General features: G+C 41.0%; 1 protein-coding gene across 1 annotated transcript in view; it reads left to right on the top strand.

Moving 5' to 3' along the window:
* Positions 1–7,901: 7,901 nt before the first annotated feature.
* Positions 7,902–17,600, top strand: part of cfap157 (cilia and flagella associated protein 157) — a 29,405-nt gene continuing 19,706 nt past the window's right edge. Inside the window, exon 1 of the mRNA XM_073052799.1 lies at positions 7,902–8,109. Within this exon, the coding sequence (XP_072908900.1) occupies positions 7,982–8,109 (128 nt within the window). The 5' untranslated portion in view covers positions 7,902–7,981. The remainder of the gene's footprint in view (positions 8,110–17,600) is intronic.

Genomic DNA, 17,600 nt, shown 5'->3' with positions numbered 1-17,600 from the left:
CCTCAAGGATTTCAGTTGCAAGGACAGGACAGGCCTCTCCTCCCACCCCGCTCCCAGGCAACAGTGTGCTCCGCAACAGTCCAAATTACTAGGCCACCTCCCTCACCAGAAGAATTGAGGTATCGTGGAGGTAGCTGATGGAGCACCAGCTGAAGGCAACAGTTCCCTATCAGGCCATCCCCCAGGGCTGGGTCATGAGGGATCTGGTCCTCAAAAAAAAAAGGACAGCATAGGGAGTTAATGTGGAACAGGGAAGCAAAGAACTGTTCCCTCTCAGATGTGCAACAGCGCAGGAACTGAACTGCTCCCACACACACACACAGCCTTTGTTTCCGCACAGCTGGAATTGTAGCCCACTGGGCTTGCCCGCACGTTCATCCAGGGGAATCAGCTTTCGGCATTCAAGTTTGGGTGGATGCGGTGTAAGTACCCCAGTACAAACCCCCAATGCAAATATCGGACAATAAACGAGTAAATGATTACACTTCATAACTCTTAGCTTGTTGTGGGGTTAGTAGAGAAACAAAATATAAAAGAAAAAGGTGCCACTCTTATTAAAGTTAACAGTTTGTGCATGCCTCCTGTGTTCCTCCATAAACGACCTCTGCCAAAACGCTGCCAGCCTCTGGACCCTTGTATTCCCATATACGCCGTCCAGTGATCACCGAGCACTCGTCCTTCCTCTTTACTTGCCTCGACCGAAAGCCCGCGAACAAACTCGATTCCCAGACATACAAGATAGAATAACATGTCTCCCATTGGTTAGTTCCCGGTTATCTGTAGTTACAACCCAAACATCGCAGCTACAGAGAAACCAATACATCAGCAGTTAGCATTACAAAAAAGCCATTTCATTAGCCTTAGCAGTTAACATTACTGAGAACCCTACATAATTTTGAAATATTTCTAATCTAATTTTGAAACCTGTTAATACAATTGTGAAATACCCTGTAATAATGTATGCATTAATGAATATAATCCATTAATTTTCTACATAATAAACATACTACAACCTTTGAAATATTTTAGTGTTTCAATATATTTACAATACCAGTGTTTTAAGTCACAAGCACTTACAAATTGTAATGATAACACACAGGAGTGAAGTTGGTAGCTCATTAATAATAAATCACCAGCCTGCTGAATGCTGAGGCTGTCTGATATGCGAAAGTTTAGGAAATGGGAAAGTTTTTTGTATTTCCTTGTACTGTTCAATTAAAAAAATAAAATCAATGGTATAAGATTTGTCAAATTTCATTCTATATGTTCATTGTATGCACATTTCTTTCAATAACAAAGTATTTAATGCGTCTTTAAAAGATCTTTTTCTGCAGTCCTGGAGAAGGGTCTTGGCACAAAAACTTTTCCATAGATGCTGCCTGGTCTGATGAGTTCCTCCAGCTGTTAAGCCGTGTGAAAACTTCAGAGCTCCATAGAACTCTTTTAAAATAAGTAAATAAATAAACAAACAAAAACTTAGAGGGAATTTTGGAACAAAGTATCAGGCCCTATTGGAGTTCAGAGGCAGCTGACTCCATAGCACAGCTCGTTTTTTTTCTCTGTGACCCTGTGTGGGTTTTGGGGGGCGGGTGGGGGTAGGGGTTGGAAGTGGGGATGGAGAAAGGAGAAGGGAGAGGAAGCAGGAGGGGGAAGGAAAGGGGAGAGGGAGTATTAAGAAATGGCCTTGTGTTTGAGTTGAGTGGGCTTGTAGTTCTGTCCCTTCCACAGCAGCCCCACCTTCCTCCCATTCCCTCCTACTGCACCCTCATTTTTCTCTCCAACAGTCCTCTGGCACCCACTTCCTCTCGCTGCTTCTCCAAATTTCTCCCGCTCTGGGCTGCCGCTCTCTCGGGAATGAGCATTGTGAGAGTAGGAAGTGGACAATTCTTGCTCCACAAACAACCGCCCCCCATCTTCAAGGGGACCAGAAAGATATGGCAGGCTGAAATCGAGGAGGGGATGTCCCATGATAAGTAGAATTGCAGCAAAACAAAATATATATCTTCAAAAGGAATCGGATCCCTAATGTTATGTACAGTAATGTCGGCACTGCAGGTGTTGTTGCATGAATGAAATCACCCGAGAGAGTTACTGGTAGATACAAAGCAGCTTCTTTATTCGACAAAACAAGGTACAGCAGGCATCATACGGAGACGCTTTCGGTGGAAAGGTCTGCTGGCCCAATGTGGGGCTCGATATTTATTTGCTAAATACAAATGACAATTCCAATATTTACATAGTATAGACAATGCTTTCTTTTGAAGCTACATACAAACTTCACACCTTCTGATTCGCAACGAGAGGACTGGATTTAGTCCGTATGAATTGATATTCGGATGACAACCCAGACTTCCAGTTGACTTGGCTTTCGGACTACCTTTGAAAGACATCACACTCACGGTACATACAAAATCTGGAATCTCATCTTGAGGAAAACTTCAAGATAGCTAAGGGGAACTCAAAGAAAATGGTAGATGGAGACAAGACCAGATGTGACAAACGCATGACAGCTTCAGAGTTGAAAGACAGAGACCGAGTGCTGGTAAGGAATGAGTGCCATCGAAGTAAAATCAAACTTGCCAATAAATGGGAAGAAATAGCCTACGTAGTGGTGAGCAGAGCTGGTGATCTACCTGCCTGAAAGGTGCATCCTGAGAACCAGTCTGGGCCCATACAAGCATTACATAGGAATCGCCCGCTCCCTTGTGGATTTCTTCCTTCTGAAGACAATGAACAACCTTCTCCCATCTCTGTCGCAAGTACGAGGGGTGATTGATAACTTCGTGGCCTAAGGTCTGTTTTCTCAGACAGTGCTTACTTGCAATTTTCAATTATCTGAAACAGAAATACCACAAAAGTTATTAACTTAAAACTTTCTGCATAATCACTCAAAGAAATGAACTGCACGTGCATGTAATGAGAGCTGTATAACTCATCTCCTTCTACATTAGGCCACAAACTTATCAATCACTCCCCCCCACCCCCTGTACACAACTTGCAGGAGTTCTAAGAATGAATAGTCGGTTAAAGAGGAAGAAAATCCAATTGACTCTCAAGAGGATGAGAATGAGGTTTATTACCTCAGACCAAGACTTGACAGTGTAGATTAACCTTGTAAGAGTTGAGAAACTTGTGAAGTTACATAGAAGAATTGTGGACTCCAACCCAAGCTCAAACCACCTATTTACAACCTCTCTGTTTTCAGACAAGGTGCTGGAATCTCAAAGAAATGTAAGTTACTTAACTGATGTAGAGGAATCCACTGTAGAAAATAACTTAACTGTCGGTCCTGAAGAAAACCCCGTGGAAGAAACAACAACCAAGGAAATGCGTAATCAGTGTATCCTATCTGATGAAAGAAGTATGGAAATTTTGTCAATCCCAAATGAGTCTGAGATTCAACAAGAAAAAGAGATATGCGATGAAGTGTTGACAAGAAAAGACACCACAAATGAAAATTTTCACAAAGAAGAGCTTGAACTCAGAAGGTCTTCTAGACACAGAGAAAAACCCAAAACTCTAACAGATCCCGAGCTAGGAAATCCTACAGTGATAATATTTCAGTTCCTTTTCCAAGCTCTGAGTTCAGCCATTTTAGAGTCTCTTCCAGGTTTCACTTATTCTGAACGTCCTAAAACCATTACAGTGCAACCTGTAGCCGTATGCAAAAGGACTTGCATAAATTCAAGAGGGGAAGCTATAACCTGGGTTAATTAAACACAAAGATGTAATGTTAGAAAACTCCACCTGTGCAGCATTGAAAACAAGTATTACCTAATTTTAAAAAAAAGTTGGGGGAAAAAAGCTACGCGAGAACAAGAACGAGAGAAACACAGCAAACGATTAGAAACAAAAAATATGAACTGTTAGAAGTGGAATTAGTAGTGAGCATCTCTACCCTACTTACTTGAAAACCTTACAGTGAAACCCCTGGAAGAGAGATGATAGCGATAAAATAACTATTGAAGCTAAAGCTATAATGAGATAATATCGGCAGAGACAGTCTCGACAGTGTCACTGGGAATTAATTCTGTTACATCACACCAAGGAATTTGGTCAGAGTTTTTTTCCAATATTTTTATTAGTTTCTACATAGAGGAATACAGAGTACAAGAAAGAGTATATAAAAGGTCAGAAAAGATTTTTAAAAACCACCAATTACATTATATCAGTTCATAATAACAATTACATCACCCCGTATTCATATAAGTTAATCAATAGTTATTAAAAAGAAAAAATCTAACACCTACCGAAGCTATTCAATAAGGAGAAAAGGTAAAATACCTTCTCATATAATAAAAATTAATAATAGCCAACATCTGTGTTTAAATAACAAATTGAAGGTTTTAAAAATAATTCAGAAAAGGTCCCCACAATGTTTGAAAGTCTTGACGAGATTCAGAAATTGAACAATGAATCTTGTCTAAATCTAAACATGACATAATGTTGCATAACCATTGAGCATGAGTAGGAGGAAGAACATCTTTCATTTAAACAAAAGCATCCTCCTAGCTATAAGAGAGCCAAAGGCCAAATATATAATTAATCAGATGCCTTCAGCTTAATATCTTGTCCTGCAATACCAAAAAGGGCTGTCAGAGGGTTAGGCTTAAAATTGACTTTAAAAAGTAAGGAAAAAGTTTGAAAAACTTCCTTCCAATATTTTTCAAGAATTGGACAGAGCCAAAACATATGGATTAATGAGGCTTCTCCATTATTACATCTGTCACAGTAGGGAGATATAGCTCAGTAAAAACAAGATAGCTTATCCTTAGTCATATGAGCTCTATGTACCACCTTAAATTGTATGAAGCAATGATGAGCACATAGCGATGAAGTATTAACCAGTTTAAAAATTTCATTCCAAGTTTCCTCAGTTTTTTTTGTATAAGTTTGTGAACCGACTTTCTGTGGATGGTCAGCTATGTCATCCAATGAATTAAGAAACAAGATGGCGAGCCACCCAAGATGAAGAACCAGTGTGGGACCGAAATGTTTCATGATGTAGCGGATTTAATACAGTTGGATGTATTGTTACGTACCCCGTAACTGGGTCACTTACCAGCAAAGATAGAGAGGTCCGTTGAAGTCTGATGGTACTATTTTTAACAGTATTTATTGATAAAAATACACAAAAATAATATCAATGCAACCATACAGATAATATACATCGTCAGTACTAAATCTAAAAGCGCGGGTATACTAATAATCAATAAGAAATAGCTCTATCGTTGTCTAGGGGATAATGTATTGTCCGATGGAAATATAAAAGTCACTCAAGTTCAGTCAAACTGCAGGCTGCAGCCTTTGGTTGGAGTCAAGAGAGAGAGTTTAAAACGTGCCCATTCCTTTTATGATGTCAATCCTTCGAGAGTCGTTGGGGCTGATTTCTCCTTTGTTTTAGCTAAAGCCGTTCTTCCGTGGTAAGGCCCACCAATTCCGAGGCAAATGGAAAAGGACGCACGTGGGCTTTCCACCGGCTTTCGCTATTACGCTGTTACAGGATTTCTAGCGTTTCTTCTGGTGCGTCTAAAGGGGCTGTTCCCCAGACCCTCTTTTATCCTGACTCACAGGGTAAATCAGACTCACAGGATCATCAGATGTCAATCAGAACGGGATGTTGCAATCCCTCAACCAACCCCCTCTGATCATTCCCTGAGGGCTTCCATGAAGTACAGTACTCAATACACAATTCCGTCTCCAAGAGACAATGGCCTTTTCCGTGGCTTTGTATCGCTGAGGGCCAGGACATTCCAAACGTCTTTCTCTCATTCCCCGGGTCTCCTGACCTGAATTAATAACAATCTTGCGATTCTCAAGAAGGAGGGGGCTACTTTGGATCCTTCGGCCCCTCAGAGTTGGGCACAGGTGTAACAGTATACAGTACATTTATTTTCGTTCGAAGGATCTGAATTTGATTTTCTGCAAGAACTGATTATTCTTGCAAAGAGTTTGATAAGTTACCAAACAAGATTTACTTTGTTTAAAAGTTGTGATGTTGAAGAATTGTGAACGAAGTGCTGTATAGTTATATAATTTCTGAATTTCAATTTCAATTTGTAGACATATTGCTGAACTGAAATTGAAGTTAACCATAGTACTTAAGAATATGAATTTAATTAGCTTTCTAAGTAATGAGGGAAAAAAGGAAAGGTTAGTCCGTTAAGGTTAAAGGTTAATTCCCGCACATCTGCCCTCACCCCATCCAACCGCCACCCCACTCGGGATAGGGTTCCCCTTGTCCTTACCTAACACCCCACCAGCCTCCAGGTCCAACATATAATTCTCCGTAACTTCCGCCACCTCCAACGGGATCCCACTACCAAACACATTTTTCCCTCCCCCCCCTTTCTGCTTTTCGCAGGGATCGCTCCCTACGCGACTCCCTTGTCCACTCGTCCCCCCCATCCCTTCCCACCGATCTCCCTCCTGGCACTTATCCTTGTAAACGGAACAAGTGCTACACCTGCCCTTACACTTCCTCCCTCACCACCATTCAGGGCCCCAGACAATCCTTCCAGGTGAGGCGACACTTCACCTGTGAGTCGGCTGGTGTGGTATACTGCGTCCGGTGCTCCCGGTGTGGCCTTTTATATATTGGTGAGACCCGACGCAGACTGGGAGACCATTTCGCTGAACACCTACGCTCGGTCTGCCAGAAAAAGCAGGATCTCCCAGTGGCCACACATTTTAATTCCACATCCCATTCCCATTCTGATATGTCTATCCATGGCATCCTCTATTGTCAAAATGAATCCAAACTCAGGTTGGAGGAACAACACCTTATATACCGGCTGGGTAGCCTCCAACCTGATGGCATGAACATTGACTTCTCTAACTTCCGTTAATGCCCCTTCTCCCCTTCTTACCCCATCCCTGACATATTTAGTTGTTTGCCTGTTCTCCATCTCCCTCTGGTGCTCCCCCCCCTCCTTTCTTTCTCCTGAGGCCTCCTGTCCCATGATCCTTTCCCTTCTCCAGCTCTGTGTCCCTTTTGCCAATCACCTTTCCAGCTCTTAGCTTCACCCCACCCCCTCCGGTCTTCTACTATCATTTCACATTTCCCCCTCCCCCCTACAGTTTCAAATCTCTTACTATCTTTCCTTTCGGTTAGTCCTAACGAAGGGTCTCGGCCTGAAACGTCAACATCGCTTCTCCCTATAGATGCTGCCTAGCCTGCTGTGTTCCACCAGCATTTTGTGTGTGTTGTTGTTTGAATTTCCAGCATCTGCAGATTTCCTCGTGTTTGCTCTGAAGGTTAGTCCGTAAACCTTTAAATAGGGGCTAGATTAAATTAGATAGAGAAGTTGGAGTTACAAAGGTTATTCTAAAGAATCTCACTGATTCTAACTAAACAGAAATTGTTTTTTGTTTTATATCTGAGATTTGGAACCTAAACAGAATGTTGTAATTTTGAAATGTTCTTACTAATGTAAATACTTTGTATACAGTATCATGATTTTTCATCTAATGGCTTTACTGCCAGATGTTAAATTGGACGTGAAGGAACAAACTGCTTCGCAGCCGGCGTCCATCCTAAAGCCAAGACAAGTACAACAGGTCAATTTGCCTTTAATCCCACTCCAATTTGTGTCCTACCTCGTGGCTCCTGGATTAAAAACATTGACAATTGCAGGGCACCTTCAATCTTTTTTATATTCTCTCTTTCAAAGTGTACGGAAGGAAAAATGAAACATTGCTCGATGTCCTACCGAGGACATGAAGCTTGCAGACATGTGCTCAAAAGTGACAGTGCTGAAACACACAAGAAAACTTTCAATAGAACTCGCTAATCAACCGCACGTAGGCTGGGATACGGCGAGAGGGACGGGGATTAAATCTCGCGAGTTCCTACCTCGTGTGATGAGCGCACGCGTCAGAAATAGCCCGGTTGCCATGGAGCGGCGGGCGTTAGCAACGAGACGCGGACTGGGTCGCAGTGAGCGATCCTGCTGGAAACGGTGGCGGTAACAACGCAAACATGCCGCCCAAAAAGAAAGAGAGGCCCGTCTCCCCGGCCGCGGGCGGGGAGAAAGTGGAGCCGCTCACCGCCGTGGAGAAGGAGCTCTACAACATCCAAGTGAAGGACCTGGAGAGCAGAGTGAGCAGGTGAGTGGCGGAGGACGGGCAGCCGATGCGGGACATCGTATGAAGGACAGAATTACCTTCACTCTATCGGCCTATCGGCGTGGAATGTAAACATACTGTAAATCTGCAAAGGTTTGCAGCTGGTGTTGGGGTTGTGGGTGGTGAGGATTGATATTAAATATAAGTATATAATAGGCACAGAAACTGAAGCGTATTAGGGACTGGCACAATGCAAAAATACTATAATGCTGAAATAAACGCTGGATTCAGATGTACAGTTTAAACTAAGTACTAACGGTAACAGAACTATAGGTATTGGCTGCATCATAGTTTTAAAGCTGGAAAGTTGCAACTAAGTTATACATCAGAGGTTTCTGCAGAAATACTGGCAGAACTCCCACAAGTTGATGAACTTAAAATAAAACTCTGAACAGACATTAAATTGGAAAATGAGGTTGGGTTTGATGGCGTAATCCAGGACGATGTAGAAGAGTTAACGGAATCTCATGCCTATGGGGTTACAAATGAGGATCTTTCACAGTTGGACCAGCAGAGATCACAAGATGAATAAGTTTGCTGATGACACCACTACTGCAGGCTGTATCAAAGGGGATGATGAATCAGCATACAGGAGGAAGACTGAAAATTTGGCTGATTGAGTAAGAGGTTGTTGTTATTACACCAATGTCAATAAGACCAAGGAGCTGATAGTAGACTTCGGGTGAGGGAAACCAGAGTTCCATGAATCATCTGAGGATCAGAAGTGGAGAGGGTCAGTAATCTTACATTCCTGGGTGTCACTATCTCCCAGGACCTGTCCTGAACCCATCATATAAATATAATTGTGAAGAAAGAATGACAGTGCCTCTACTTCCTGAGGAGTCTGCAGAGATTCAACATGTTATCAAAAGCCTTGGCACTCTCCTACAGATGTGTTGTGGAAAGTGTGCTGCCCAGCTTGGTATGGGGACACCAATGCCTTTGAATGGAAAGAGGACTCAGCCCAGTACATTACAGGTAAAACCCTCCCAACCTTTGAACACACCTACGTGAAATGTTGTCGTAGGAACACAGCATCCATCGTCAAAGATCCTTACCACCCAGACCATGCTCTTTTCTCACTCCTGCCGTCAGGTAGAAGGTACAGGTGCCTCAGGACTCGGAGCACCAGGCTCAAGAACAGTTACTACCCCTCAACTATCAGACTCTTGAACAGAAGGGGATAATACACTCATTCTAATTCTAATGTTCCCACAACCAATGTTCTCACTTCAAAGACTCTTTATCTTATTATTTCATGTTTGCTATTTATTGATATTTATTTATATCTGCATTTGCACAGTTTGTTGTCCATTGATCCTGTTTACAGTTACTGTTCTATAGATTTGCTAAGTATGCCCACAGAAAAAGAATCTTGAAGTTGTAAGTGGTGATGTGCATGTACTCTGATAATAAATTTTACTTTTAAACTTTGAAGTTGTAACAAATATAACCACCACTACTGAACACCTCACCAAAACGGAACAAACTATCTAAAGACAACAATGCCAATTTGGAGCAGAACATTTAACGTGACTGTTAAAAAATGTTGTGCTTTTCTATGAGAAGCTTCAAATCAAAACCTTTTCAGACTTCTAGTAATATTAATATAAAGAAAAAAACCTTCAAGGGTGTCTTTCCATTCAACAAGACTATTGGTGATCTGATTACCACCTCAATTCTGAATTCCTGTCAACTCATGGTAATTTTGAAATATGTTAAATAGAAGCAAGAGTAGGTTGTTCAGCCTGTGGAGTGTCTCCATCATTCAAGGCAACCATGGTTGATCATCTAGCTCAATACTGAATTCCTGTTTTCAGTCCCTTAATACAATTTGCATTTATCTGACTTAAATGCATTCTGTGTTCCTCTTCAAACCATCTGGTAGGGAAGTCAATAGGTTCAAGCTCCACTATCCTGCTCCCCTCCACACCTCTATCTTGCCTGAAGATGTTTTAATTATCTTCATCCTAAATTTGCTGCCTTGAAACTCAAGACTCTGACCCCCGTTCTATTGTCGGCCTCCTCTTCATTTCTATTCTGCCTATCCCTGTCATTATCTTGTAAACATCAGTTAGATCCATTTTCATGCAAAGTTCAAAGTAAATTTATTTATCAAATTACATGTATGTCACCATATACAACAGCGAGATTTGATTTCTTGCAGGCATACCTAGAAAATCCGAGAAGCATGATAGAATCAATGAAAGTTCGCACCCAACAGGAGGAACAGACAAGCAAAGTGCAAAAGACAACAAACTATGCAAATACAAAAAGAAGAAAGAAATAATAATATATAAATAAGCAATAAATATCAAGAACATGAGATGAAGAGTCCTTAGAAGTGAGTCTGTAGGTTGTGGGAACAGTTCAGTGATGGGGTGAGTAAAATTGAGTGAAGTTATCCCCACTGTTTCAAGAGCCTAATGGTTGAGGAGTTATAACTGTTTTTGAATCTGCTGGTGTGGGTCCTGAGATTCCTGTACCTTTTTCCTGAAGACAACACCTGTGTGGTGATGGTCCTTGATGATGGATGCTGCTTTCCTGCGACAACTCTCCTTGTAGATGTGCAGGTGGTGAGGAGTGATTGATCATGATGCACTGGGCTGTATCCACTACTTTTTGAGGGATCTTGGATGTTGTTGTTTCCATATCAGGCTGTGATGCAACCAGTCAATATACTCTCTACCACACATCTATAGAAGTTTGTCAAAGTTTTAGACATTATGCCGGATTTTCACAAACTTCTAAGAAAGTAGAGGTGCTGCTGTGTTTTCTTTGTAATTGCACTTGCGTGCTAGGTCCAGGACAGGTCCTCTAAAAAGGTAACCGGGGAATTTAAAGTTGCTGTCCCTCTCTAGCTGGTGGTGTAGTGGCATCAGCACTGGACTTCAAGGCAGATGGTCCTGAGTTCAAACCCAGCTGGGTCCCGACCTGGGAGGTAGCAGTATTTGAGTGGAAGAAAGATCTACTTCCTTACCTTGCCATGAAAACCGTATGGACCCTGAGTTCACAAAGAGTCAGACTTTACCTAATGACTGAACAGCAACAACAAGTCCCTCTCCAGCTCTGATCCCCTGATAAAGACTGACTTATGAACCTCTGATTTCATCCTCCTGAAGTCAATAATCGATTCCTTGGTCTTGCTGACATTGAGTGAGAGGTTGTTGTTATGATACCACTCAACCAGGTTTTCAATGGTCCTCCTATATGCTGATTTGTCACCACCATTGATTTGGCCAGTGCTAGTAGTTGTGTAGTTAGCAAAGTTAAATAAGGCATTAGAGATAGGTTTAGCCTCACAGTCATAAGTGAGTAGAGTGGGGGGAGGAGGTTGGTGTGGGCTAAACACAGAGCTTTGTGCATTTGTGCTGATGGAGATTGTGGAGGAGATGTTGTTGCCAATCTGAAGTGACTGGAGTCCGCAACTGAGGAAATTGAGGATCCAATTGCACAAGAGGTTTTGAGGTCAAGATCTTGAAGCTTGTTGATTAGTTTTGAGGGGATGGTGGTATTGAGTTGACTACTGAGCTGTTGTCAATAAAGAGCATCCTGATGGATGCATCTTTGCTGTCCAGCTATCCCAGGGTTGAGAGAAAAACCAATGAATTGGCATCTGCTGTGGACCTGTTGTACAAGAGATAATATGTTTCATCACCAACCTCTCAAAGCACTTCATCACAGTGGATGTAAGTGCTATTGGATGATTGTCATTGAGGCAAGTTACCACATTCTTCTTAGACACCAGTATAATTGAAGCCTGTTTGGAGCAGTTGCGTGCCTCAGACTGTGATGCAAGAGGTTAAAGATAGCTCAAATAAATTTAAGCCTAATCTCATACAGCAGGCCCTCTATTCCAAGAATTAATTTGATTAACCTTTGCACTCTCACTTATCCTTGAGTTAAGGCATCAGAATTATGCAGAGTACCCTGTGTGATCACATAGATCTCCAAGGCCTGACCAGGTTTATCCAACAACACTGTTGGAGGCTGGAGAACAAATCGTGGGGGTACTGGCTGAGATCTCTGTAGCCTGGGATGAAGTGCTGGTAGACTGGAGGGTAGTGAAAGTTGTGCTTTTATTTAAGAAGGGTAACAAAGAGAAACTTGGAAACTATAGGCCTCTCAATTTAATGTGTGGTAGGAAAGGTAGTGGAGGAGATTCTGAGGGATAAGATCTATGCCTGTTTGGAAAGGCAAGGTTTGGCTAGGAGTTGTTAGTATAGCTTTGTGCATGGAAGATCATGTCTTGTGAACATGACTAAGTTTTTCAATGAGGTAATCAAGAAAGTTGATAATGGGTAGGGTGGTAGATGTGGTTCAAATGGAGTTGAGTAAAGCTTTTGATATTAAAGTCCATATGGTAGGTTGCTTGGGAAGGCTAGATCACATGAAATCCAGGGACAGCTGGCTAATTGGATATGCAATTGGCTTGATGGTGGAAAGCAAAGGTAATGATAGAAGGTTGTTTTGTGGACTCGAGTCCCATGGCTAATGGTGTGCCTCAGGATTTGGTGTTGTGCTCATTGTTGTTTGTCATCTATATCAATAATATGGATAGGAGTGTTCAAGGTATGGTTGTAAGTTTGCAAAAGACATTAAAATAGGGGTATAGTAAACAATGAAGAAGGTTATCAAGAATTACAGGGAGATCTTGAGTGGGCCAGAGAATAGCAAATGGAGTTTAATTAGGATATGTGTGAGTCAGTGAATGACTAGCACAGATTGAAGAAGAGTTAGCCAGCTTCAGAATCCGTGTCCAATCCTCCCATATATAAGTCAAATTGAGTTCCTTCTCCCAGTCCTGTTTAATCTTAAGTAAAGGACGCTTATCCCATTGTAATAATAAATTATAAATTCTTCCAATAGAACCTTTCAACGAAGGGTTCATATTCATAATAGTATCTAACAAGTCAGCCTCCAATAGGTAAGGAAAATTACTTAAATATTTTTGTAAAAAATGTCTAACTTGAAGATATTGTAAAAAGTGTGAATATGAGAGAGAATTCTTATCGACTAATTGTTCAAAAGATATCAATCTGCTTTCTTTAAGTAAATCCAAAAAAGAATTAATACCTTTATTTTTCCAAAGTAAAAAAATTGGATCACTCCAAGAAGGTTTAAAAAAGTAATTAAGATAAATTATACTACAAAGTTTGAATTTTTTAAGATTAAAAAAATTACAGAACTGGATCCAAATTTGTAAAGAGTGCTTAACCACAGGATATAGGTTACCATTTGGTTACCATTTGACGAAGGAGAGACTTTCTAAAATATTTCCCAATGTTGACAAGTATTGTGATAGATATAAAACTGAGATAGCTACACTGACACTTATGTTCTGGTCATGTTCTATATTAAAACAGTTTTGGAAGTCAGTCTTTTTGACAATTTCTAAAGCACTCAGAATCAATTTACAACCTAATAAATTGACTGTGCTTTTTGGAATAATTCCTCAAAATATCCATGGTATTCCTGTGTCTGACCAACATGTTATTGCATTTGTTACATTGATAGCTAGGAGGGCCATCTTGTTGAAATGGAAGGATATATCAGCTTCTACTTTGCCACAATGGTTCTCTCAAGTGATGCTGTGTCTTAGTTTGGAGAAAATTAGAAGTTGAACCTTTGCACCTTTATTTGATTTTGAGAAGAGATGGGGCTCATTTGCTTGTTATTATCATTTCAGTTAACTGATAGATTTCCTCCACGATCTAAATGTAAATTTTTTTTGATATATCTTTTTTTCTTGCTAGCGGTTTGATGTTTATTTTTAGAATGTTTTTGTATGACGCATGGCTCCGGGGTTGTACCTCCAATGGGTTTCTTTTCTCCCCTCACTTTTCTTGCTTAGTAGGGTTTTTTTTTATTCACAAAATTTTCAATCCTTAAGATAATTTCCTCTTTTATGAGGCATTGTAAGTGTTGTTACTTCGCTGTACTTGTGCTATTTTTGAATAATAATAATAATAAAAAGATTTGAAAAGAAAAAGGATATGTGTGAAGTATTGCATTATGGCAAGTCAAATCCAGGTAGGTCTTTCAGATTGAACAGTAGGGCACTGGGGACAGAGCAAACTTGGACTACAAGTGCATGGTTCACTGAAAGTGGAGTTGTAGGTAGAGGGTGGGAAAGAATGATTTTGGCATGTTGACCTTCATAAGTTGTATAATAACAGTTGTGAGATCATGGTGCAGTTATATAGGGTGCTGGTGAGTCTGCAGTTTGAGTATTCAGTTCAGATTTGGTTTCCCTGCTGTAGGAAAGATATAATATGTTTTACACTTCTTCCAGTTTAACTACAAGGATACTTCTAAGACTTGAGGGGCTGAATTATAGGAAGAGCTTGGACACGCTAGGACTTTATTTTTTAGAGTGTGGGAGACTAAGAGGTGATCATAGCCATGTATAAAATCGAGTGGCATAGATGGGGTGAATGCACACAGTTTTTTCCCAGATCTGAGGTAGGAAGAACTAGAGGGTGTAGGTTTACGGTCATAGGGAAAAGATTTAAGAGGAACTTGAGGTATAACTTTTTTTTACACAAAGGTGGTATCTTTGTGGAGTCAGCTGCCAGAGGAAGTGGGTGAGGCAGGTATACAACAAGCTTTAAAATACAATTGAATTGGAAGGGTTTGGAAGGTTTTGGGCCAAGTGGTGGCAAATTGGATGAGCTTAGACATGGAATCTTGGTTGACGTGAACCATTTGGGGCAAAGGGCCTGTATGACTCTGTGGAGGGCTCCACAACATTGCAGTAAACTCTCATGTTCAAATCGTGTTGCTATGACAGGAAGTAATGTTTGCTACTTTAATTTAACTACCTGTTGCACCTGCATTTCTCCTTGCATTGACTGGTGCATAAGAGCACAAAGTCTCTTCATACATCAGTGCTTTTCAATCTTGGATCATGGGTAACCTATTTATCCAATGTTATACTGCGGTAGAGTATTTTTGGACCACTTGTTCGCTGTATGTTTGTTGCTTTCAAGCCTCTTAACATCCTCCTTTATCCCTTGCTGAAAAGGAATTATCTACTTCTGCCATGATTGGTTGCATCGCATTGGTACAGGAACATCAATTCCCTTGAACAGGAGGAAAAAACCTACAAAGAGTAGTGGGTAGACCCAGTCCATCACAGAGAAAATCCTCCCCACCATTGAGCACACCTACAAGGAATGGTATCAAAAGAAAAACACCATCCAGACCGTCCTCTCTTCTCACTGCTGCTATCAGGAAGGAGCCACAGGACCTTTGAGCCAGCTTCCAGAACAGTTATTACCCTTCAGTCATCAGGCTCTTGAACTGTAACCATATAACAATTACAGCACAGAAATAGGCCATCTCGGCCCTTCTAGTCCGTGCCGAACGCTTACTCTCACCTAATCCCACTGACCTGCACTCAGCCCATAACCCTCCATTCCTTTCCTGTCTATATACCTACCCAATTTTGCTTTAAATGACAATACCAAAACTGCCTCTACCACTTCTACTGGAAGCTCATTCCACACAGCTACCACTGTCTGAGTAAAGAAATTCCCCCTCATGTTACCCTTAAACTTTTGCCCCCTAAGTCTCAACTCATGTCCTCTTGTTTGAATCTCCTCTACTCTCAATGGAAAAAGCCTATCCACATCAACTCTATCTATCCCCCTCATAATTTTAAATACCTCTATCAAGTCCCCCCTCAACATTCTACGCTCCAAAGAATAAAGTCCTAACTTGTTCAATCTCTCCCTGTAACTTAGGTGCTGAAACCCAGTTAACATTCTAGTAAATCTTCTCTGTACTCTCTCTATTTTGTTGACATCTTTCCTATAATTTGGTGACCAGAACTGTACACAATACTCCAAATTCAGCCTTATACATTTGTATAAGCTATATGTATAAGGCTATACATAGCCTTGTACATTTTTAACATTACATCCCAACTCCTATACTCAATGCTCTGATTTATAAAGGCCAACATACCAAAAGCTTTCTTCACCACCCTATCCACATGAGATTCCACCTTCAGGGAACTATGCACCATTATTCCTTGATCACTCTGTTCTACTGCATTCTTCAATGCCCTACCATTTACCGTGTATGTCCTATTTGGATTATTCCTACCGAAATGTAGCACCTCACACTTATCAGCATTAAACTCCATCTGCTATTGCTCAGCCCACTCTTCTAACTGGCCTAAATCTCTCTGCAAACTTTGAAATCCTACTTCATTATCCACAACGCCACCTACCTTAGTATCATCTGCATACTTACTAATCCAATTTACCACCCCATCATCCAGATCTAGAGAGGATAACTTCATTCATCCCACACTGAACTGATTCCACAGTCTGTGAATTCACTCTTAAGGACTCTATAACTCGTGTTCTTGAGTGGAAACTAATGTTTACACTCCCTTCTCATTGTAGTCCTCATGTATCTAGCAGAACACCAACACCCTGGGTATTTAATCTTACCTGGGGCCCAAATACCACAGCCGGGTGAAATGGAAATCACTTGTGCCTCTTCCTATTCGGTGAACTGTACTTGGTGCTCTCCTGAAGAAACCAAATACAGGTAGGATGACTATCTGTCAGAATGCTTCCATTCTGTTGGCAAGTGTGATACTAAGCTTCCCGTTACCTATCACTATATACTGTACTGTGCAAAAATCTTGAGTATCTATATATATCTAGTGTGCCTGACATTTGCACAGTTCTGTACTAACTTTATGTATTGCACTGTACTGCTGCAAAAAAAACAAACAAATTTCATGATGTGTGAGTGATGATAAATCTGATTCTGACATGGGGCTCTATTGTGGACTGAGAGTAGGAAGGGGGCAGGAGGGAATCATAGTTGGGGGAAAAAGGGGAAGGGAGAGGGGAAGGAGTGAGGAAACACTGAAGAGACATTTTGTAATGATCAATAAACCAATTATTTGGAATCAAATGACCTTGACTGGTGGCTTAGACTCAGGGCTGGGTGTGTCTGCACCCATGCCACACATGAGGAACTTTCTAACTTAACACATTACAGCTTTTCTCTGGACATATTTGCTGTAAGACATGGTGAGTATTCTGTTTTCATTTCAGATTTCCGGCATCTGCAGTGTTTCAGTTCTCAACATTGTTTTGTACAGTTTCAGCATTGTTGGTTGATCTTTACCCCTGTGTTGTTGTTATCTAATTTGCATCTCCAGAAAGATCAGTTGTGATTGAATGTCCTTCTCCATTCTCTAAAACATCAACCTGAAATGTTGACTCATTCTCATCCCACAGATGCTGGGTGACCTGCTGAATATTGCCAGGATTATTTTGCTTTTAATCCTTGACCGAATAGTGATAATTGGTTTCTTACATGTCATTTTCTTTGGGCCTTTGTGTACCCACTCCTCCACTCCCATCTGATTTGGACCCTTCAAATGGGATTAGTGCTTTAGACAATGGAAGACTTCTTGATTTTTTTTCATCCTAATAGTAGAA

The sequence above is a fragment of the Hemitrygon akajei genome, chromosome 7, assembly GCF_048418815.1.
Source record: "Hemitrygon akajei chromosome 7, sHemAka1.3, whole genome shotgun sequence".
In the NCBI taxonomy this organism is placed as follows: Eukaryota; Metazoa; Chordata; class Chondrichthyes; order Myliobatiformes; family Dasyatidae; genus Hemitrygon; species Hemitrygon akajei.
Note: the sequence above shows the minus strand (reverse complement) of the source record. Positions and strands in the feature narration are given on the sequence as shown.